This window comes from Schistocerca cancellata, chromosome 2, assembly GCF_023864275.1.
Source record: "Schistocerca cancellata isolate TAMUIC-IGC-003103 chromosome 2, iqSchCanc2.1, whole genome shotgun sequence".
NCBI lineage: Eukaryota > Metazoa > Arthropoda > Insecta > Orthoptera > Acrididae > Schistocerca > Schistocerca cancellata.
In genome coordinates this window covers 540,765,116-540,790,671 of record NC_064627.1, presented here as the reverse complement: position 1 = coordinate 540,790,671, position 25,556 = coordinate 540,765,116, and the positions used below count along the sequence as shown (strand labels likewise).

Sequence of the window (25,556 nt, the reverse complement as noted above, 5' to 3'; positions counted from 1 at the left end):
CTGGTTGCCATGGATGAGGTCATTCTATTCAAGGTACCGCATTATCTCTGAGCTCAGAACATGTACAAGCTGTAGAATTGCAGAATGTGCAATAAAAACTGTGAGCTGTCACTATGAACTGCATAGGGGTGTCTCTCTTATGGTGAGACATGTTGTTATGAGAAAGAAGCAGTTTTTGACCGCAGCTGTCATATTGGTTGGCCAGTGGTATTTCTGGCCCACGTCATGCATGAAAAAATGTGTTCACAGTTTCTTTTATTCGTGTGAATGTGCCAACAAGTACTGAAAATATGAAGTGGCAGATATATCAGGAAATTTATGCATTGTACAAGGTGCTTATTATTAAACATTCACCACTTGAGAGAGCCCCCAAGAAAAACAGCTACTGTAGGACAATGAAACTTCATGGAAACATTTATAAGGACATGCAGAAGAGAAATAATGAATAATTTCGACATGAGAGGGTAACAGTTGATAATTGCATACCAGATTTATATTCCAGGTTACAAATTTTGCTCAGTGTGATGACCATCTGCATTTATGACAGCCTGGAAGTTTGTACGGATTCCATTTCGTGATTGTTCCAGCACTTTTCAAGCAGTGGACTATGGAATGTTTGGGCATTGTGAAAGATCTTGTGCACTGCTTGAAGATCACACATCGTGTCCAGCATCTCAGATACGGCAGCAATAGCTTTTTCAACAATTTATGGTGTAATTGGTCACAATTTATGATGTGATTGGTCATTGGCCTCTCCCAGGAGCAATTCCCAAATAGCCATGTAATTCAAATGTCTGAATCATATTCCTCAACCTCAGTGTGGAAAGAGAACCTCTCTGTATACCTTCAATGTGTCAGTGTTCACAAAGAGCAGCACCACTATTGCTGCTGTTTTGGTAAAACGGCCTTACAAGTAAAGCCCTGCTCACCTTGTCCAGATCACGTTGACTGTCTGCAACTGTCATGCACACTGATGCTTGTGTTTCCACCCTGTGTTGCTATACCAGTTCTGGCCCCTAATGGCAAGTCATGACACTAACACTACTGGAAACAAAAATCCTACAGTGCACAGTTTGAACATCCTTCATACAAAGCTGAATATCCGTACAGTAAATAGTTTTTTGTCTACACTGGTGCAAGTAGTGAAAGTTTATAATAATCACCCTGTATAATAAAAATTCATTTACAATACTTGAAGAAGCTATTTTCACTCAGGACTCTAAACATACCCAACAACTCTTTATGTAACTTTACTATACATTACATGAAAATGTTAAACTAGCAATGGACTACATGTGGAAAATTATGTAGTCCTTCACTGTATTTGACTGGACCAAGAAGAAACATCTAGTATATCATATTATAGAGTATACCATCTGCCACTCATTTTGCCATTTTTTGTAGTATATAAAACATCTAAGGAACTAGATATACAGGTTGTTTTTTGCTATGGCCAATATTCTTACATGAAACAGTACTATAAAAAATAAAAAAAAGTCCTATAAAATTGACAAATGCCCCATTTTACTTGTGTTGAAAATAATCAGTCCTCAGTGGTGTAGTATGTTTTCTGATTATGCTCAGTACTCATTTCTTATTAATTATGCTTTTCTGTGAACTTGTTTCTCTGACTTGATGTTGTCAGTTGTACTACACACATCAAAACAAGTTTTGCATCACCTGGTTCCCAGAACTCCTGAAGATAGACATTGACTGTGGATATTGTATCACAGACACAGTTCCTTTTACTGTTCAGAGATGTTACTAAACCCACCAAAAGATGTAAACAACCTAGCACGAGCAGCACCTATTACATGGAGGATGTCCGACAGCTGACCAGTTCCATCATTCCACCAGGAAGGAGGTACACAGCTCATGTTGTCTGTAGTTCGACCATGCCTAGATGGTCCATACCACAGTTCAAACCCATCTGCATTGTTACTTTGTGCCAGGAAGAGCTCTCAACAAGGCAAGTGTCCATATGTCTCGGAGTGAACCAAAGTGATGTTGTTCGGACATGGAGGAGATACAGAGACACAAGAACTGTTGATGACATGCCTTGCTTGGGCCACCTAAGGGCTACTACTGCAGTGAATGACTGCTACCTACTGATTATAGCTTGGAGGAACCCTGACAGCAAAGCCACCATGCTGAATAATGCTTTATGTGCAGCCACAGGATGTTGTGTTATGACTCAAACTGTGCACAATAGGCTGCACAATGCGCATCTGCACTTTGACGTCCATGGCAAGGTCCATCTTTGCCACCATGACAATGTGCAGCATGGTACAGATGGGCCCAACAACATGCCAAATAGACTGCTCAGAATTGGCATCACATTCTCTTCACTGATGAGTGTCGCATATGCCTTCAACCAGATAATCGTCAGAGACATGTTTGGGGTCAACCTAGTCAGCCTGAATGCCTTAGACACACTGTCCACCTTAGACACATTGTCCAGTGAGTGCAGCAAGGTGGAGGTTCTCTGCTGTTTAGGGGTGGCATTATGTGGCCATGGAAGGCGCCATAATGGCTGTACGATACACGAATGCCATCCTCCTACCAATAATGCAACTATATTGGCAGCATATTTGCGAGGCATTCATCTTCCTGGATGACAACTTGCACCCCCATTGTGCACATCTTGTGAATGACTTCCTTCAGATTGAAAAGGGCTGTTTATGGACAGTGTGACCCACCAACCTCTTTGAGGGATCTAAACCGAATCGCCATTGAGGAGTGGGGTAATCTGGACTACTAGGTATTACAGGTACCGATGTGTACAGCAACATGTACCACCCCCTCTGAAGTTCTTGCTGTATGGTGGTACAACATGCAATGTGTGGTTTTCATGAGCAATAAAAAGGGTGGAAATGATATTTATGTTAATCTCTACTTCAATTTTCTGTACAGGTTTCGGAACTCTTGGAACCAAGACGATGCAAAACTTTTTTTTGATGTGTGTACATACAACCATCTCCTATATCAGTATTTGGTACGTATTGTTTTGAAGTTGTGCTGGCATCAGATCATGACTGCTGATTCTGTGGAATGTAAACAGTGAAGTGGAGTCCTATTATTCCTTGTGGGAAATGGCAGACATGGTATTTTACCATTTCAAAGGCATTAATCAACAGGTATGTGCCACACATGTCGAACAACATTCTTAATAATGCATTCCAACTGGAAAAAAGTATATATATATGTTTGGTAGGAAATTCCAATGAAACTTTCTGGCAGATTAAAACTGTGTGCTGGACCAAGACTCAAACTCAGCACCTTTACTTTTAGTGGGCAGTGCTCTACCAACTGAGCTATGCAAGCACAACTCAAGCCCCATCCACACAGCATTAATTTGGCCAGTACCTCATCTCCTACCTTCCAAACTTTCAGAACTAGCACTTCTGGAAGAAAGGATGTTGTGGAGACATGGCTTTGCCACAGCCTGGAGGATGTTTCCAGAATGAAATTTTCATTCTGCAGTGGAGTGTGAGATGACATGAAACTTCCTGGCAGATTAAAACCAGGACTTGAACTCTGGACCTTTGCCTTTGGTGGACAAGTGTTCTACCAACTGATTACCCAAGCATGACTCACTTGACAGAAGCTCTCCTGTGAGAGCTGTGAGGATGGGGTGTGAGTCATGCTTGGGTAGCTCAATTGATAGAGCACTTGTCCACAAAGGCAAATGACCTGAATTCAAGTCTCAGTCCGGCACACAGTTTTAATCTGTAAGGAAGTTTCTTACCAGTGCACACTCTGCTACAGAGTGAAAATTTCATTCAGGATATTCCAATGCCTTGCAGACATCTGATTGTTTGCAACAAGGACTAGAGACTGTAATACATCTCACCCAGTTTGCATGGCAGATGTGGAGAAATGAGTGTTGCAACAATTAGAAGACAATCCTAAAAGTGTCTGATGAACTGGAGCTGTTGAAGGCATAAAACATACTCTTACATGATCAACTCTGTATGAGTGATTACTTTATCCATATCACTAACAGCATGTGCAACCTCTCATGCACAAGCCCACTGTGCTAGATTAACTATCTGCAAATGAATTCTAAAACAGAGTGCTGAAGATCTGCAATTTACAGTTTGGATTTTATTTATGGGTGAGTGGGATTCATATGGAGTGAGATAATAAATTACCACAATATCCAAGTGTAAGGAGATGCAAATCTTTGAGTGAGCATGGGAGCAAAGCATCAGAGTCCTTTAGTACAGTACATATGTTGGTCCTTACCTATCTTAACTAAATAATCTACATAAAATTAGCTGAAACTGGGCATGTGGGGATGGGTATGTTAGGCACTGACACAATGAATAATATTCATGAGAAATTTAAGGCAAAAGCAAATTGGCTTACGGAATTAACTAAAGTACTACAAGTAGCACTGAAAGAATTCCAAAAATTGATAATCTTTAGCATTTCCTAAAACCATGAGGCACGGTATAAATGTCACTTGCTGATATGATGAATACTAAAAAAAGAGCGGCACCACAATGCTCACTAAGACCAGCATCCTCAATAGTGATTTGCCCAGAAAATGAATGCACTGCATATATGATTCAACATGAGTGTGGAGGCACAGAATAAAGTCACTAACTCAGCAGCTTGAGCTGTCAACAAATATTAATAGCATGAGACATGGAGAAAAATAACATCTCTCACAGAGACTTGAAATACAGACTGTACAAATGATGGTGGAGGTGCTGCACATGCATAGTAACTAGTCACTCAATATTCACCAGCACCAACACAAATTTGCTGCCACAAGTCTGTCTATCATGGGGAAATGCCCAGGACAGGATCCAATGAAATGATACAGTCTTCACATGAGCACAGTGGCCATGATGGATGGTAGCTAGAATCTTGGCTAGTACCCATGAGGGCACGTGCACTTGCCCATGGGAATGAATGTCTTCTGCTGTGATGCACTGCTTTATGTTCTGTGCTGTGTTGCAGATATGGTGTGAGTGAGTCTCGGTACTTTTGCACCAAATGTCTAAGAGTGAACTTGGTACCATGTACTGCACTGTCTGAGATACATAGTCCGTATGGTATGTTCATCATGGTATGTGCATGGAGCCAAACTCCGATATTGTCACCTCGAAGAGAAGAAGAGAACTGAGAACAAGGTTAGGCTGACAAATTCTATCTAGATGTGTGGTTATTGTCTTGGTTCCACTAGCCAGTGACCATTGTGGACAGTATCTGGTAATGTGGAAGAACTGACTACTTTAGGTGAAAGCAGACATATGTGTATGAAGAAAAAACCTCACTGCATTAGCGGACGACCATAGGCAACTATATGTGTGTGGAATGGGGCTGGACAGCTAAAACCTATGTGCAGTGAAGGGCTGCCACAGTATCAATATGTGGGCAGGAATTGTATTTGATGACTCATAAGTTTGTGTACTTTACTGGACAAATTAACAAGTGCTGTTTATGTTGCCTCTGTTATTGAAGAATGTTACTGTTGCAGAAAAATACTTGTTGTGGTTTATGCTCACTTTCAATGAATGACACAAACCTTTAATCACTGACTGTTTTTTATGCAGAAGTCCATTAGTGCAGACACTCCATTTATTGGGCTTCTGACCAGAGGTATATTTAAGGGCATTGGTATGTTCCACATCCATCTATGATGTGCAAACATACTGCAGCAATTGTCTCATGCATGTTACTAAATCTGAGAGCAGCCAGATGTTTTCAAATCAGTTCATGTATCTCTGAGATGGAGGGCTGAACAATGTATAAGAATGAATGGTAACCACATTGAGCACTTCCTGAGCTGTTAACAGACAGATGCTTATCATGAGACAGAACAACCCATATTTCAAAAAGTATTTGCTTCCAGGACCTTTTTATCCTTTTTTTTTTTTGACCAGCACCATCTCTTCTATGTCTATGGTCAGGAAAAGTTCATATATTGTGATAAATACGAAACAGATGTGAATTCTGCCTCAAAATGTGAAAATGTTTAATAAACACTACTTCATATCAAATTGGATCCAGATGAACTATTTTATCAGAGATAGTTTGAAAGAGCACTATTTTCTGCATATAAATATTGAAAATGTACCCAGTTTTGAACTAGTAGTATTGTAGACCTGGCGAAGCCCAGTCTAGGAAGATAATGTACGTAAGTATCTGTTGCAAAATTAAATAGTGTAAAAATGCAATGATATAACAATATGCTTAATGATTAGTGCCATGCTGATTATGGATGGTTGAATGGTTTATTTAAGATATACACCATGTAGCGCAATGTAGTAGTACTCAGCTGTGGGACCTAGCATTTTACTACAAAGAAACACATATGTGTGTTAGCTAAAGCTCAAAAGATGGTATAATGCAGAAACTATTCAAGTGGCAAGTTATGTGGTGGATGTTTGCAGTTTTCAACCATGATTGCAATGAATACCACTAGAGGTTGGGCCTGAACTATGTCATCAACAATACTCTGCTAACCTCAACAAGAACTTGTGTGGAAGCCGTCCCTGAATGCCTTGTGTCATTGGTTGCTCGCCTTTTCTTTTTATGAAATAAGTGAAGCAACTAATCCTGGCTTATCATGGATTTCAATTATGACCCTTACAACACCAGAAGAGTTCCATAATCCCTGTGACAAAGTGTCAGTTCTGTTTTAGTCTGTTTCCCTGTGAAAAGGTGGTGGGGTTTGCTTCCCTGCACTACTCCTCTTCCCCTGGCAGCCGAAATTCCAGTTCGTTTAGACTCACACACATCTGACACTACAGCCTGTAAAACAAAATCTGTAACAATTTTCAACTGCACTGAAATTCCCCCATAATTTTAAAATATAGTTATTGTATGTTCAGTTCTACATCTATGGTAAGTGCCTTTTCAGTTCCATCTGCATCATTGTGAAGTATGGGTTGCATGGCTATGAATGCTCATGAAAGGTCAAAATTAATAGACTGCACATGTTTTAATCAACAAATTGGGTAGGAAATGACAAGTAATGGCCAGAAACACCTTAAATCAGTGACAAATTCAGTTCAACAGTTGGAAAATGCTGCTGCTTTCTAACAGAACAGACATTTTTGAAAGTTTTCACACTGTCAAATGAAGCAAAGGCCATTTGGGGTGAAAAAGGTGTTGCAGTTTTTGCAAAAGCAAACATGCCAGTAAAAAAGTATCTCAGTCAGCACTTTTTTTGACAGTCAATTTCAAAGAACTAAGGCCTTGTTTGTCTTCACTTATGTAGTGTGACATCCTTTTAAATTCATTTGTCTAATCACTTACAAAAAAATTAATGGAAATTTTGACAAAAATAGATGCAAATTTTGCAAAAAATAAGAGCAGATTTTGCCAAAACTGGGTATTAATGTTGGTTCTATGTGTGGTGTGAACACATTCTCATTCATGATAAACAAGAATAGCAAGCAGCCAAACCAGTAATGAAAGATTAAAGCATCTGAAACAAAATCAGTATTATACATTTCTGTCCAACTTGATTTCAGTTAGATGTTGTTTTAGTAAAGGAGAAAGCAATATGAAAATTGGGAGAGGTGGGTAAAGAAAGGAGCAGGAAACATAAGTACAGCTGCATAATGCAAGACTTCCTGGACACTTTTAGCAGATGAAATCTTTCAAGTTCCATTTGTCTATTGCTATAGTAATTAACAGCAGTTAATAGCAAGATATTCTAATTGTAACTTGTTTTGGTTTAGATGTTACAACATATTACCAATGTAATAATAAGAGTTTAATCAAACAATGGAAACTCTATGTTGAAATATCAACAATATTAGGAAAAGGATAGAGTGTTACTCACCATAAAGATGATATGTTGAGTTACAGATAGGCACAACAATCTGTTACAGATTTAGTGTTAAGACTGGTCTTAGCTGTCAGTGTTGGTGGTAATGTGTGCATAAGGTGTGCTTGCTTATGTAAATGTTTGTTTTTTTTCTGAAGAAGGCATTGGCCAAAAGCTAAATGTATAATATTCTTTTTTGTTACGCTTATCTGCAAGGCAATGTGTCATTTTTATTGCGAGTAACAATCTGTCCTTTTGCTAATAAGGTTTTACTCATTGCAATAAGTACATCTGTTCTTTATAAGCTGTGGAGAGATATAATTTGCACCTTTTTAAACAATACTATTACATTAGTAACATAAGATCAACAAGAGAACTTTAGAAAGTTTATTTTGTTGTGAAATGTTGTCAAGATGTGAGTCCAAGTCAACTCTGTTGCTCTGTTAAATATTTTTGCATTTTTATCATTATTTATTTTATACAATCCTTCAAGAAAAATTGCTGCTATGTCTCTGGCAGGGATACAGTTTGAGATGTCAACTGTCCATAGGTCATTCTTTATCATCTGGTACATTGCTGTATGTTCCTCAGGCAGGTTGCCACAAAGTATCATCTTACAACCACCTCTCACTCCCTTGCATATTCTGCTTTTGGCTATATAATACACACCGACACATAGAAAATGTGTATCTAAAAACACCAAATTACCAAATACTGTGATGTATGTTCCTTCCGTGATTTTGTCATGGAAACCAATAAATGCCCATGCTGAAATTTGTTTGTGCCGTGAAAACAACTGTTTGGCAACACTTGCTTCAGCATCTGAATTCAAAATAAGCAGATGTCCTCCTTCATCAGCACAAGTCTTTCTTGCATCACTCCAGGTCTTCAGAGTGGTGTGAATTTTGTAATAACCAACACCAGCAAAATATTCATAACCAGGACCAGGTTTTGGTGGTGGAACTGTTAAAAGAGAAATAGTGTAAATTTACTTAATTCAATTCTTATTTCATTAAGATGGTTTTATTTTATGTTTCACCTCATCGAATCTTATTGCATGCTGTGATTTTGTGACTTCTTGTTGTGCAATGAAACTCATTTCTGTGTAGGTTTATGGGATAGTAAATTTTGTCCAAACCATGAATGTAAGTTCAAAATGGATGTTGTGTTATTCTTGAGAAGCCAGTGAAACAAAGCCTTTGTTGTTGTTGTTGTTTTTGGGGTTACCCAACATGAGATAGTAAGGAAGATAGGTGGCACAAAATTTGATGACACGAAACACAGAAATTGCTTATCTCTAAAAACACACAGCCGTTACAGTTCTCAGGCCTCTGCACAATATTTTTAAGACAATATTTCCATTCACAATGCTTATGAATTAATTCTATCATTTCTCTGACTCAACATTAAAGTGATTCAATCATTCATGTATTAATTCATTAATTTACCATGTTCAGCAGAACCAGTCATGATGGAGGACCCTGAGGCATGTGAAATGAGTTAAGGAACACATAAACAAAAGAGAAATATTAGCTAAAAATGAAACTTGAACATAATGAACTATTAATACAGAGGTTCATACTACTTACACTTATGCAAGTTGAACTTAACATAGTAAAACTGTCACTGGAATAGCAAATTAAAAAAAATAAGTGTTTCTTCACGAGTGCATTAAATAGTTATTTTCTAATCCTTGGATGTATATAATCAGACATATGTTTATAATTGTCTTTGGAATGTTCAGAGATTCCCAGTTTCTTGTGTGATACCTGATGCAAAATATGGAATCCTAGAGGAAGAGAAAAACATAAATTTAATGTATATATGGGTGTGCCTGTTGTGGTTGAATATGGACTCTTATTTGGTTTTCTGGTACCATCAGCAAATATTATAGTTTCTAAATCGTCCTTCAGTGTCATTATAAAATAATTTATGTAGATCATGGACAAACAAACCTTGTGAGACTACACACTTTCAATCTCCCATACTCAATTACATTTTATTATTCACTATGAGGATAATAACTCATCTGTGGTAAAATGACATCATTATTGCCTTAATCTATTAGTTCAGTTGTTAAAATTTTATGTTTATACAATCAAGGGCCTTGACACAGTCACATGATATGCGAGGTAGATAAATTTTCTTTATTTATCTTTACCAGGAGTTGATTCCCAAATGGCTTTCTCTGTTAAGAAGCCTGTATCAAAGAAAAAAGAAGAAAGATTTAATGGCCTGTTGATGATAATCACTGGAGACAGAGTGCAAGCTTAGATTTGACAAGGAAAGGGAAGGAAGTTGATTGTGTTAGTTTCAAAGGAATAAATTGCTTTAACTGATTTAGGAAACCACAGAAAAACTTAATTTTTATAGATGGGCATAAGCATGACCTCTGCTACACATATGTGAGTCCTTTGCTTAACCCTTGTGCCAGCTAAGCTACCAATTTATGAAAGGTAACCTGAGAGGCTAGTAATAAATTAGGTTCTTAAAAATTTGTCAGTGTACTATTAAAAGCCACATTCTCAAACATTATTGTTGTTGTTGTGGTCTTCAGTCCTGAGACTGGTCTGATGCAGCTCTCCATGCCACTCTATCCTGTGCAAGCTTCTTCATCTCCCAGTACCTACTGCAACCTACATCCTTCTGAACCTGCTTAGTGTATTGATCTCTTGGTCTCCCTCTACGATTTTTACCCTCCACGCTGCCCTCCAATGCTAAATTTGTGATCCCTCGATGCCTCAGAACATGTCCTACCAACCGATCCCTTCTTCTAGTCAAGTTGTGCCACAAACTTCTCTTCTCCCCAATCCTATTCAATACCTCCTCATTAGTTACGTGATCTACCCACCTTATCTTCAGCATTCTTCTGTAGCACCACATTTCGAAAGCTTCTATTCTCTTCTTGTCCAAACTAGTTATCGTCCATGTCTCACTTCCATACATGGCTACACTCCATACAAATACTTTCAGAAACGACTTCCTGACACCTAAATCTATATTCGATGTTAACAAATTTCTCTTCTTGAGAAACGCTTTCCTTGCCAATGCCAGTCTACATTTTATATCCTCTCTACTTCGACCATCATCGGTTATTTTACTCCCTAAATAGCAAAACTCCTTTACTACTTTAAGTGTCTCATTTCCTAATCTAATTCCCTCAGCATCACCCGACTTAATTTGACTACATTCCATTATCCTCGTTTTGCTTTTGTTGATGTTCATCTTATATCCTCCTTTCAAGACACTGTCCATTCCGTTCAACTGCTCTTCCAAGTCCTTTGCTTTCTCTGACAGAATTACAATGTCATCGGCGAACCTCAAAGTTTTTACTTCTTCTCCATGAATTTTAATACCTACTCCGAATTTTTCTTTTGTTTCCTTTACTGCTTGCTCAATATACAGATTGAATAACATCGGGGAGAGGCTACAACCCTGTCTCACTCCTTTCCCAACCACTGCTTCCCTTTCATGCCCCTCGACTCTTATAACTGCCATCTGGTTTCTGTACAAATTGTAAATAGCCTTTCGCTCCCTGTATTTTACCCCTGACACCTTCAGAATTTGAAAGAGAGTATTCCAGTCAACATTGTCAAAAGCTTTCTCTAAGTCTACAAATGCTAGAAACGTAGATTTGCCTTTTCTTAATCTTTCTTCCAAGATAAGTCGTAAGGTCAGTATTGCCTCACGTGTTCCAACATTTCTACGGAATCCAAACTGATCCTCCCCGAGGTCGGCTTCTACCAGTTTTTCCATTCGTCTGTAAAGAATTCGCGTTAGTATTTTGCAGCTGTCACTTATTAAACTGATAGTTCGGTAACTTTCACATCTGTCAACACCTGCTTTCTTTGGGATTGGAATTATTATATTCTTCTTAAAGTCTGAGGGTATTTCGCCTGTCTCATACATCTTGCTCACCAGATGGTAGAGTTTTGTCATGACTGGCTCTCCTGAGGCCATCAGTAGTTCTAATGGAATGTTGTCTACTCCCGGGGCCTTGTTTTGACTCAGGTCTTTTAGTGCTCTGTCAAACTCTTCTCGCAGTATCTTATCTCCCATTTCATCTTCATCTACATCCTCTTCCATTTCCATAATATTGTCCTCAAGTACATCGCCCTTGTATAAACCCTCTATATACTCCTTCCACCTTTCTGCTTTCCCTTCTTTGCTTAGAACTGGGTTGCCATCTGAGCTCTTGATATTCATACAAGTGGTTCTCTTCTCTCCAAAGGTCTCTTTAATTTTCCTGTAGGCAGTATCTATCTTACCCCTAGTGAGACAAGCCTCTACATCCTTACATTTGTCCTCTAGCCATCCCTGCTTAGCCATTTTGCACTTCCTGTCGATTTCATTTTTGAGACGTTTATATTCCTTTTTGCCTGCTTCATTTACTGCATTTTTATATTTTCTCCTTTCATCAATTAAATTCAATATTTCTTCTGTTACCCAAGGATTTCTATTAGCCCGCGTCTTTTTACCTACTCGATCGTCTGCTGCCTTCACCACTACATCCCTCAGAGCTACCCATTCTTCTTCTACTGTATTTCTTTCCCCCATTCCTGTCAATTGTTCCCTAATGCTCTCCCTGAAACTCTGTACAACCTCTGGTTCTTTCAGTTTATCCAGGTCCCATCTCCTTAAATTCCCACCTTTTTGCAGTTTCTTCAGTTTCAATCTGCAGTTCATAACCAATAGATTGTGGTCAGAATCTACATCTGCCCCAGGAAATGTCTTACAATTTAATACTTGGTTCCTAAATCTCTGTCTTACCATTATATAATCTATCTGAAACCTGTCAGTATCTCCAGGCTTCTTCCATGTATACAGCCTCCTTTCATGATTCTTGAACCAAGTGTTAGCTATGATTAAGTTATGCTCTGTGCAAAATTCTACAAGGCGGCTTCCTCTTTCATTCCTTCCCCCCAATCCATATTCACCTACTATGTTTCCTTCTCTCCCTTTTCCTACTGACGAATTCCAGTCACCCATCACTATTAAATTTTCGTCTCCCTTCACTACCTGAATAATTTCTTTTATCTCGTCATACATTTCATCTATTTCTTCATCATCTGCAGAGCTAGTTGGCATATAAACTTGTACTACTGTAGTAGGCATGGGCTTTGTGTCTATCTTGGCCACAATAATGCGTTCACTATGCTGTTTGTAGTAGCTAACCCGCACTCCTATTTTTTTATTCATTATTAAACCTACTCCTGCATTACCCCTATTTGATTTTGTATTTATAACCCTGTAATCACCTGACCAAAAGCCTTGTTCCTCCTGCCACCGAACTTCACTAATTCCCACTATATCTAACTTTAACCTATCCATCTCCCTTTTTAAATTTTCTAACCTACCTGCCCGATTAAGTGATCTGACATTCCACGCTCCGATCCGTAGAACGCCAGTTTTCTTTCTCCTGATAACGACGTCCTCTTGAGTAGTCCCCGCCCGGAGATCCGAATGGGGGACTATTTTACCTCCGGAATATTTTACCCAAGAGGACGCCATCATCATTTAATCATACAGTAGAGCTGCATGTCCTCGGGAAAAATTACGGCTGTAGTTTCCCCTTGCATTCAGCCGTTCGCAGTACCAGCACAGCAAGGCCGTTTTGGTTAATGTTACAAGGCCAGATCAGTCAATCATCCAGACTGTTGCCCCTGCAACTACTGAAAAGGCTGCTGCCCCTCTTCAGGAACCACATGTTTGTCTGGCCTCTCAACAGATACCCCTCCGTTGTGGTTGCACCTACGGTACGGCCATCTGTATCGCTGAGGCACGCAAGCCTCCCCACCAACGGCAAGGTCCATGGTTCATGGGGGGGCTCCGTTAGGAACCCTAAGCCTTTTTCTCAGTAATCACTTAATTTTATTAATCACTTAACAAAAGCAACTCTTCTGGTCCAGATTGTATACCAATTAGGTTCCTTCCAGAGTATACTCATACAATAGCTCCATACTTAACACTCATATACAACCATTCACTTGACAAGAGACCTGTACCCAAAGACTGGAAAGTTGCACAGATTACACCAATATTCAAAAAGATAGTAGGAGTAATCCAGTGAATTACAGGCCCATATCATTAATGTCAATATGTAACAGGTTTTTGCAACATATATTGTGTTAAAAAAATTATGGATTACCTCAAACAGAATGGTCTGTTATTATTCTTACTTTATGTAAATGACCTCCCCTTACATTTAGATGATAACAGAACCTTCCTCTTTGCTGATGATACCACAATAATGATATCTGACCCAAATGAACATCTTCAAGATTCAATAAACAGGAGCACAGCACAACTAAACTCATGGCTTAATTCAAACAGACTACTCCTAAATATAAAAAAGACAGCTGGTATTATTTTCCACACAGCCCAAAATAAATACCCACCAGTACCAAATATATCACTGAGTGATGATAAAATCAACTAAGTAAAGGAAACCAAATTTTTGGGGGTTACCATTACTGACACACTTACATGGAAAAGTCAGATTGATATAACCTGCACCAAATTGAGTAAAGCATGTTTCACAATTAGACACATAAGGAATGTTGTTAATACCAACACCCTCACATCAATGTACTATGCACTTTTCCACTCAATATTAAGCTACAGAATTATCTTTTGGGGCCACAGTGCAGAAGCAGTGAGGCTGTTTAAACTCAAAAAAAGTAGTTAGAATAATATTATTCAAACAGCAGAAAGAATCTTGGAAACCACTGTTCCAGAATCTTAACATATTACCCCTCTCATGTCAGTACATACATTTTTCACCAAGAAATATATTAGCAACTTAGATATAAACTCAAACTGGCACCAACACGATACAAGGTCAAAGAACTCTCTTCCAGTAATTCCCCATTCAACAAAACTATACAGTAAAGATGTCAAATATATGGGAATAAAACTCTACAATCATCTCCCAATAGCACTGAAGGACATTACACAAGTGAAGGATTTTAAAGTCAAACTACAGTCACTCCTAATTAAACACTGCCTCTACAGCATACAGGAATTCCTCGAAAACAACCTGCTATAAGGAATTGCTCAACAAAAACATCAGATAATGGATCCCAAACTATTGACCTTATGTAACATAACTAAATGTAAGTTTTATTGGTATAAATGCTAAATTCTGGTACAGAATAAATCTAAGACCTAAGTACATTACACATGTGACATAAATATGTAATCATTTTATAGATTCATAGACATGTACCTCTTCTTATAAATGCCTAATATGTATCACATGAGCTGTCCTATATCATGATGTGCATTTCTGTACAATGTATGATTCAGTGGATCAAAACAAACAAATAAATAAATAAATAAATAAATGTACTCAAATTGAATTTAGAAAACATCATTCTCGTGAAGCACAACTTGCTCTTTACTCACACAAAGTATTGAATGCTATTGACAAGGCATTTCAAATGTATTCCATGTTTCTAGCTTTCCAGAAGGCATTTTACATGTTACTTCACAAGTGGCTTGTAATCAAATTGCATGGTTATCGAATGTCATCTCAGTTATGTGACTGGATTCATGATTTTCTTTTGGAGGAAAATAGAAGTGGTTTCTGCCATTCCCTAAAGTAGTGTTATAGGCCTTCTGCTGTTGCTTATCTATTTAAATGATTTAGGAGACAATATGAGCAGCTATCTTAGATTGTTTGCAGATGATGCTGTCACTTATCATCTAGTAAAGTCATAAGAAGAAAAAAAAAAAAAAAATTGCAAAATGATTTAGAAAAGATATTTGTGTGGTGCAAGAATTGGCATTATTTAGGGTCACTAAATATTGCAAAGTGTGAGATCATGCACATGAGTGCTAAAAGGAATTCATTAAACCTTGATTACACGACAAGTCAGTCAAATCTAAAGACCATGAATTCAACTAAATACTTAGGAATTACAGTTATGAACAACTTAAATTGGAAAGAACAGACAGAAAATGCTGTGAAGAAGGTGAACCAGAGACTGATTTTATTGGCAGAATACTTCGAAGATGCAACAGCTCTACCAACAAGACTGCCTACTCTGTGCTTGTCCATTCTCTTCTGGAGTACTGTTGCATGGTGTGGAATCCTGACCAGATAGGATTACTGGAGTGCATGAAGAAAATTCAAAGAAGAGCAGCACATTTTGTATTATTGAGAAATAAGGGAGAGAGTGTCACTGACATAATACAGGATTTCAGGTGGAGATCATGAAAACAAAGATGTTTTTAATTGCAGTGGAATCTTCTCATGAAATTTCAATCAGCAGCTTTCTCCTTGGAATGTGAAAATATTTTGCTGATGCCAACTTACACAGGGAGAAATGATCATGATAATAAAATAAGAGAAATCAAATCTTGCAAGGAAAGATGTAAGTGTTCATTTTTTCTGTATTCTGTTTGAGGTGGGAATAACAGAGAATTATTGCAAAGGTGGTTCGATGAACCCTCTGCCAGGCACTTAAGTGTGATTTGCAGAGTATCCATGTAGATGTAGATGTAGATGAGAGATGCATTCTTGGTGCAGAGTGTGTCAGAAGCATCACAGCAGTTATAGTAACACTAATGTACTGACAGAATTTCTTCTGTTGTTAGGACACATGGTCTGAGTCTGTCAGCATAAGTGATCTCACTGTCCTGCCACCCAGAAGCACTGTGCATTGTGTAGTGGAGGAATGGCATTGTCAGGGTGAACAGCCAAGGGATGTGGCATCTTGTATCATGATGGAGAGGCAAGGACTTTTGTATGTCTGGTGAGAAGTAGAAGTGACGCAAGAAGTCGATTCGCACTACATATTCAATGATGTCTGTTGCATAAGAAGTTCATGTGAGTTCATGATAAAGCAATGGTTCTAATGTTTGTGTGGTGGATCCATGCATCCAGATCATTGAGTTATTAACTGTGTGGAGTTTTAGTGTCAACATTTTGCCGACTGTTGATGTTCTCTCGAATGGTACTAAACTGATGTGCGATCAAGTATCCACAAAAAAGTACTTTCTGGAATTGAGATCAAAGATGCAAACATGGCCACCCTGGTGTGTGATTGAGAAGCTATGAGCTTGAATCTACCATAGTCACTGTTGCTGACTTGGGGTCTCTGTGTGGGCTGGTGCACTTAAAGTGGCCCACATTTGAAGCTTAGAAACCCACAGGGAGAAGGACAGATGAATACAGTGTCACCAAACTTGCACAGTACCAGCAGGGCTGTGACATAGAGTCAGCAGTGGTGACCATTGTAGTGTTTCCCACAGTGAGTGTGATACCTTATACAGCACGTTGAGTTGGAGCAATGATGTTACTGTCAACTGTTCTCATCATTGCTTGGGGCAATCTGGCATGCAAGGTGGGCAATCTTTGGCTAACTTGCTGTGATGGTGCTGTGCCTTTGTAATTTATGCAAAGCCTATGTTGTAGTAACACAAACATCCTGTTCACTAGAGCAAACTGTCTCTCCAAAGGTTTGGCTTCATGTGATGTCGTAGTAAGTTGTAGTTGCAGCAGAAGTTTCACGATACAGTGTGTCCATAGGCAGCATCCAGCATGAGGTTAATTTTAAGTGTGGATTTAAATCATCACCAAAGCTGGGACAGCATTCTGTCATCCAGTTGTTCATCATAGAGAGCAACTGTTGTTCAGGTGCCCTGGAGGACCACGGTGGCAGTGCTGTTTTGGCTACATCAAACTTGTTGTGGGAAGGGGTGCCAAGATGATGTCACTGATTAAGTCATCATGTTCGGTCAGACGGCAAATGAAAGTGATGAATCAGCTGTTATCATCAAGGATGCTTGATGAAGCAAATACACACTCTGCAGTGGTGAACCACAGAGCTGGTCTGAACGGAGGCAGTTTCAGTTGTGAGCTGAGTTTTTGAGGTAAATAAAGGCTGTAAAGTGGTGTATCTACAGTCAGCCAAGATGGTATCACTGACAAAAGAGTTTGTTGTGGTTGCAATGAGGAAATAAATAAAGCACCCAGTACATTGCAGTATACTAGTATTTGACTGGGAGCATGCAGAGTAAGTGAATGTCTATTCCCATAATGCTGCATGGATGTCATGGTTGACTTACAAAAATTTCACCATTTGATCTGAAGTCCACTTGTTGATTTCTGCATTCTGTTGTGTATTCATTGTACAATCTTGTTCCCAAGCTCAGTAACATGTTGTCTGATGTTTAAAGCTTTCCCGGTGCACTGATTGTTCCATAAAAACACGGGAGAACTGCCGGATATCAGTAACTTCCTGCCACGATATTTCGGTGCAGAGTCTTCTGGCCATCTTCAGGTGAATGCCACTGTAGTAGTACTGGTGAGTACGTGCTGAGCTCCGCTATTTAAAGCCTTCTGAGGTGACATTGCGCATGCGCTGCTCAGTGTGCGAGTTCATAACGGCTCCGTGCACTGCGCCTCGCGCCCTCCACTGCGAAAGCCTGGCGTATCAGTGTCAGGTCGATTTCCATCTTTATGCAGATAACTACTTCGACTACGAAGTTTCTCTATAACAGGATTCCAAGCAGAGTTCAGCTGATAACCGCTATCTCAATTGATGAGAGTCTCGTTGTCAGACAATCTTATTTCCACAGATTCATTGATAATCGAGCTCCAAAAGTTTGATGTACGGGCCAAAATTTTTGTGTCGTTGTAATTCATGGAATGGTCTGTGGAAATACAATGTTCGGCGATTGCGGACTTGGTGGGTTGGAGAAGGTGAGTATGCCGTTGGTGTTCCACAATGCGTTCCTGCACAGTTCGTGTTGTTTGCCCTATATATGATTTGCCACATTCACACGGAATTTTGTAAACACCTGGTTTACGCAGGCCCAGGTCGTCTTTAACGGATCCCACCAGTGATGAAATTTTGGAAGGAGGGCGAAAGATGACCTGAAGGCCTCTTCCTCTTCCTTGTTCCGTCGTTTGTAGGTCTTCATCACTCTGTTCACTTGCCTAGGTGAAAATGCGGCAAATCATATATAGGGCAAACAACACGAACTGTGCAGGAACGCATTGTGGAACACCAACGGCATACTCACCTTCTCCAACCCACCAAGTCCGCAATCGCCAAACATTGTATTTCCACAGACCATTCCATGAATTACAGCGACACAAAAATTTTGGCCCGTACATCAAACTTTTGGAGCTCGATTATCAATGAATCTGTGGAAATAAGATTGTCTGACAACGAGACTCTCATCAATCGAGATAGCGGTTATCAGCTGAACTCTGCTTGGAATCCTGTTATAGAGAAACTTCGTAGTCGACGTAGTTATCTGCATAAAGATGGAAATCGACCTGACACCGATATGCCAGGCTTTCGCAGTGGAGGGCGCGAGGCGCAGTGCACGGAGCCGTTATGAACTCGCACTCTGAGTAGCGCATGCGCAATGTCACCTCAGAAGGCTTTAAATAGTGGAGCTCAGCGCGTACTCGCCAGTACTACTACAGTGGCATTCACCTGAAGATGGCCAGAAGACTCTGCACCGAAATATCGTGGCAGGAAGTTACTGATATCCGGCAGTTCTCCCGTGTTTTTATGGAACAACATGTTGTCTGTTGGCTGCCATTGTTATGGTGTAGTAAGCTTTGTGTTGTATAGAAACATTTAACACATAGATGAGGTACATTTGTGTTTCATCAAAGGTCAATGTTCCACACAATGATTGCGCTGCTAGTACACTTCACACATACTAACCCAGCTGCAGTGTTCTATGAAGCAAGAAAAGTTGTATTCACAAAAAGGATGGCAACATTGTCAATGCACAATGGAACATTTGTTATGATTACTTGCATTGACATGGTGTCACCTCTGTGCTAGAACTCTCTACTGGGTGTCAGGGAGTGCACCAATAACATAGTCATGCTTGCACCGTCATTGTACTCTGTCATCAGATCTGCCACAGATCACTGCCTCCACATTTCGTGATGAGGCATGGGAGTAAAACACCATAATACCTTCTCATAGTTTGATCACCCTTCAACCCCTTTTCATGGATGCTCGTGACAGAGGCTTGTTAACATCAACCAGCTTCATAATTTCCAAGATGCTTATTCCCAGGCACCTGGCCATAACAGTCTGAACTTTCCCAAAGTATCTTAACTCAGTTGTTTTCCGCATTTTTGACCCATATCATTGATAGAATGATTCCTCATTCATCTTTTCACTCCTTATATACTTATCTTTGCATGTCATGTTCCCACAACACCACCAGGTGGCACCCAATCTTGCAGTGGGCAGTGGTCATAATGTTCTGGCTCATCAGTGTATGACATTATACTGTGTAAGTCAGCTATGTTTGACAACATTTATAATTTGTTTGGGTAAGTAAGTGAATCTGTGGTGTAATTCAACAGACTGAACTGATCATCAAACTGTCATATAGTAATCTCCATGAAACTTACATTTACAGCTCTTTCAAAGATTTTGATTTATATTTATCACAATGTTTTATTCTCCACAATCAAATCAAACTTTGCATCTAGCAATGTAGCATATGGGAAATTAATAAAATCAAAAATAAACAGCAATATTCACAATAAAAACCTTTGGGGTCACTGCATTTGATTATTTCCCATTTGCATCATAAGTGATAGCCTGATCTATGGATTTTTCATATTTGTAACCTTTGTTTTCTCTTAGAGTGTCCATGACTGTCTTGCAAAAGTCGCACTGATAGCACCAAATTTGATTCAACTGAAAAAAAGTGTAATTTATGCAGTCCAGTGCCTTTAGTAAGCAACAGAGAATAACAGAAGTCTTTAATTTGATATCTAATGAATTAAATATATTCTGATCTATTCCTTTTTAGTATCTGAATCCACTAGAAATCTAGTTTGTGACTTGGAAAATATGTTATTTGTGGACCAATGGAGAAGTCTGAAGAAAGCTGGTAACAGTGAATTTGAGTGAACATTTTATGGTACAGTATTTTACTATCTCACTTCTATTACGGAGGATAACTACATATGATTTAAAGTCCACTGGGATTGTCAGCTGCAGGTGTCATATTCAAGGCAGAGCCAGTAATATTCCATGAAGTATAGCTGTCTAGACTGGAATTAGAAAATTGTCAACTGCAGGAAACATCTTCAGGGGAGATCCAGTAATGTTCCATGAAGTGTAACTGTCTAGACTGGAATTAGAGAACTGATGAGTATGTCCTCCTAATCATCAAGCTTTATATATACAGAAGTTTTGTATATGACATGGCAAATGTCATAATAAATAATTTAATCATTGCATTGTAAGAGAAATTACGAGAAGAAAACTGGAAAGAAATTTGCACATCAGTCTCTGAAGATGCATTCAGTTTTTCATTTGTCTTGCTCTGTAGATTCCAACAACAAAGAGAATGTGGAATGTGTTCCGATATACACTAATAAAAGACAAGGAACCACAAAAATTTAAATTGTAGACCCTAACTGTTTAAAAACTCCCACCATACTGTTTTGTGCTATTTCTGCAAATTTAAGCTAGAGTTAACATAGTAAATTACAAATAAAACTGCTACTTTGGATGTAAATATGATGGTTCCTGAGATATATTAAACAGCAGCTGTTTATCTTTTATGAGTAGCTTAATATTTACCTGATTATATTATCACTTTTTAAAGAAAATAGTTACCAACATCTTTCAGTACAAAGTTTTATTTTCAGACAATTACTGCTTGTCATGCATCTTTATAAAGAACGTAAGAGGATGGCATTATGAACCACCCAAGGCTGCTGTAATGTGTATTGTCAACCAACTGTCTTCAGAGCATGAATATCATTATATCAGGTTAAAGGAAATTTCCTTGACATCAAATAAATAATTATTACCAGCTTCAACATCTGTCTGTTACACAAGCATCCACTGTCTTACAAATTTTTATTTGTCACTAACTACATTATGATATATTTAAAAAGAAAGATGATGAGACTTACCAAACAAAAGCGCTGGCAGGTCGATAGACACACAAACAAACACAAACATACACACAAAATTCTAGCTTTCGCAACCAACGGTTGCCCACAGAACGCATCTCTGCCTACGTAGATCAACACCTTCAACCCATTACATGCAGTCTCCCATCCTTCATCAAAGACACCAACCACTTTCTCGAATGCCTGGAATCCCTACCCAGTCTGTTACCCCCGGAAACCATCCTTGTAACCATTGATGCCATGTCCTTATACACAAATATTCCGCATGTTCAGGGCCTCGCTGCGATGGAGCACTTCCTTTCACGCCGATCACCTGCCGCCCTACCTAAAACCTCTTTCCTCATTACCTTAGCCAGCTTCATCCTGACCCACAACTTCTTCACTTTTGAAGGCCAGACATACCAACAATTAAAGGGAACAGCCATGGGTACCAGGATGGCCCCCTCGTACGCCAACCTATTCATGGGTCGCTTAGAGGAAGCCTTCTTGGTTACCCAGGCCTGCCAACCCAAAGTTTGGTACAGATTTATTGATGACATTTTCATGATCTGGACTCACAGTGAAGAAGAACTCCAGAATTTTCTCTCCAACCTCAACTCCTTTAGTTCCATCAGATTCACCTGGTCCTACTCTAAATCCCATGCCACTTTCCTTGACGTTGACCTCCACCTGTCCAATGGCCAGCTTCACACGTCCGTCCACATCAAACCCACCAACAAGCAACAGTACCTCCATTATGACAGCTGCCACCCATTCCACATCAAACGGTCCCTTCCCTACAGCCTAGGTCTTCGTGGCAAACGAATCTGCTCCAGTCCGGAATCCTTGAACCATTACACCAACAACCTGAAAACAGCTTTTGCATCCCGTAACCACCCTCCCGACCTGGTACAGAAGCAAATAACCAGAGCCACTTCCTCATCTCCTCAAACCCGGAACCTTCCACAGAAGAACCCCAAAAGTGCCCCACTTGTGACAGGATACTTTCCGGGACTGGATCAGATTCTGAATGTGGCTCTCCAGCAGGGATACGACTTCCTCAAATCCTGCCCTGAAATGAGATCCATGCTTCATGAAATCCTCCCCACTCCACCAAGAGTGTCTTTCCGCCGTCCACCTAACCTTCGTAACCTCTTAGTTCATCCCTATGAAATCCCCAAACCACCTTCCCTACCCTCTGGCTCCTACCCCTGTAACCGCCCCCGGTGTAAAACCTGTCCCATGCACCCTCCCACCACCACCTATTCCAGTCCTGTAACCCGGAAGGTGTACACAATCAAAGGCAGAGCCACGTGTGAAAGCACCCACGTGATTTACCAACTGACCTGCCTACACTGTGAAGCGTTCTATGTGGGAATGACCAGCAACAAACTGTCCATTCGCATGAATGGACACAGGCAGACAGTGTTTGTTGGTAATGAGGATCACCCTGTGGCTAAACATGCCTTGGTGCACGGCCAGCACATCTTGGCACAGTGTTACACCGTCCGGGTTATCTGGATACTTCCCACTAACACCAACCTGTCAGAACTCCGGAGATGGGAACTTGCCCTTCAGCATATCCTCTCTTCTCGCTATCCGCCAGGCCTCAATCTCCGCTAATTTCTAATTTCAATCTGCCGCCACTCATACCTCGCCTGTCTTTCAACATCATCTTTGCCTCTGTACTTCCGTCCCGACTGACATCTCTGCCCAAACTCTTTGCCTTTACAAATGTCTGCTTGTGTCTGTGTATATGCGGATGGATATGTGTGTGTGTGTGTGAGTGTATACCTGTTCTTTTTTCCCCCTAAGGTAAGTCTTTCCACTCCCGGGATTGGAATGACACCTTACCCTCTCCCTTGAAACCCATATCCTTTTGTCTTTCCTTCTCCTTCCCTCTTTCCTGACGAGGCAACCGTTGGTTGCGAAAGCTAGAATTTTGTGTGTATGTTTGTGTTTGTTTGTGTGTCTATCGACCTGCCAGTGCTTTTGTTTGGTAAGTCTCATCATCTTTCTTTTTAAATATATTTTTCCCACGTGGAATGTTTCCCTCTATTATAACTACATTATGAAGAAGAAATAAAAATTTTAAGGTTCACCAATGACATTGTAATTCTGTCAGAGACAGCAAAGGACTTGGAAGAGCAGTTGAATGGAATGTACAGTGTCTTGAAAGAAGGATATAAGATTAACATCAACAAAAGCAAAACAAGGATAATGGAATGTAGTCGAATTAAGTCGGGTGATGCTGAGGGAATTAGATTAGGAAATGAGACACTTAAAGTACTAAAGGAATTTTGCTATTTGGGGAACAAAATAACTGATGACATTTGAAGTACAGAGGATATAAAATGTAGACTGGAAATGGCAAGGAAAGCGTTTCTGAAGAAGAGAAATTTGTTAATACCGAGTATAGATTTAAGTGTCAGGAAGTCGTTTCTGAAAGTATTTGTATGGAGTGTAGCCATGTATGGAAGTGAAACATGGACGATAAGTAGTTTGGACAAGAAGAGAATAGAAGCTTCTGAAATGTGGTGCTATAGAAAAATGCTGAAGATTAGATGGGTAGATCATGCAACTAATGAGGAGGTATTGAATAGAATTGGGGAAAAGAGGAGTTTGTGGCACACCTTGACTAGAAGAAGGGATCGGTTGGTAGGACACATTCTGAGGCATCAAAGGATCACCGATTTAGTATTGGAGAGCACTGTGGAGGGTAAAAATCTTAGAGGGAGACCAAGAGATGAATACACAAAGCAGATTCAGAAGGATGTAGACTGTGGTATATACTGGGAGATGAGGCAGCTTGCACAGGAGAGAGTAGCATGGAGAGCTGCATCAAACCAGTCTCAGGACTGAAGACCACATCAACAACAACAACAACTACTACTACATTATTCCATAAGGTGTCCCACTAAAGCTGTATCATAAACTGAACCCTGCTACTTGACATATAGCTAACAAAACTTTATAGTTCTCGATATTTAGGTAATATGTTGAAAGATTGGTAAATGAGGTATTTTTTAACCCCTGAGCAGGTGCACCTCTGTATAAAGTGTGCTTGTCACAAGTAACTGTGTTATTTCACTTATGTGAGCTGGTACCTGTTTCTTCATTATTGCTTCAGCTAACACATTTATAAGTTGTGTTCTTGCATGTCCAAGTGATCAGCAGTAGTTTAAAATAAGCTGTGCGCTAGATGATAAAAAATTTATGACCCGTGCAAGAAAATGACCCAGATTCTGACATGGCTGGTCAAACGTACAGCAAGGCAGTTGTCTCTGAGGTAGTGAGTAATCAAATAAGCAGTTGGATAAGATTTGATGCTACTGCACTGTTTGATGCTTCGAGTAGGTTTTTACTGTAGGGTAATTCTTGCACATGTCAACGGAGTGATACAATGAGAGTTCATTTTATTATTGTTTAATTCAACAGTGATTTAGTTTACATAATGTAAATTTATTTTACTGTTGTTTAATTAAACTGAGATTAAACTGTGATTTTCTTCATACATGTTTACCTCGGTAACATAAAGACAGTATTCTTTACATGTGTACAAAGTGTCCTGTCTGCCCACTAGTGTTATGAAAAATGGCCCACGTGCTCAAGCATTAATTTTCTTTTTAATTGGTTAGGATTGATACTAAATTTCTAGCTTTGAGGTAGATATGAGCCTGTTGAATGTCTTTATGGCAGAATTCCACTCTGAATCCCAAACTTTAGGCAGAATGTATGTGATTTTTTTTTTCTGTGAATGTGTAGATTACAGTTCAGCTGCAACTAATTTTATTGTCTCCAATAAAAATCACTAAGCAGTAAATTTATCAGAAAGTGAGAGTAAGAATTCCAAGATCTTAA

The 25,556-nt window shown here is 39.5% G+C and overlaps 2 protein-coding genes across 2 annotated transcripts in view; one reads left to right on the top strand and one right to left on the bottom strand.

The window, feature by feature from the left end:
* Positions 1-25,556, top strand: part of LOC126162095 (kinesin-like protein KIF19) — a 585,325-nt gene that overhangs the window by 315,680 nt on the left and 244,089 nt on the right. The gene's annotated exons all lie outside the window — the stretch shown is intronic.
* LOC126162097 (hemolymph lipopolysaccharide-binding protein-like) overlaps positions 1-25,556 on the bottom strand; it is a 46,440-nt gene that overhangs the window by 2,736 nt on the left and 18,148 nt on the right. Inside the window, exon 4 of the mRNA XM_049918373.1 lies at positions 8,501-8,755. Coding sequence (XP_049774330.1) covers positions 8,501-8,755 — 255 coding nt within the window. The remainder of the gene's footprint in view (positions 1-8,500; positions 8,756-25,556) is intronic.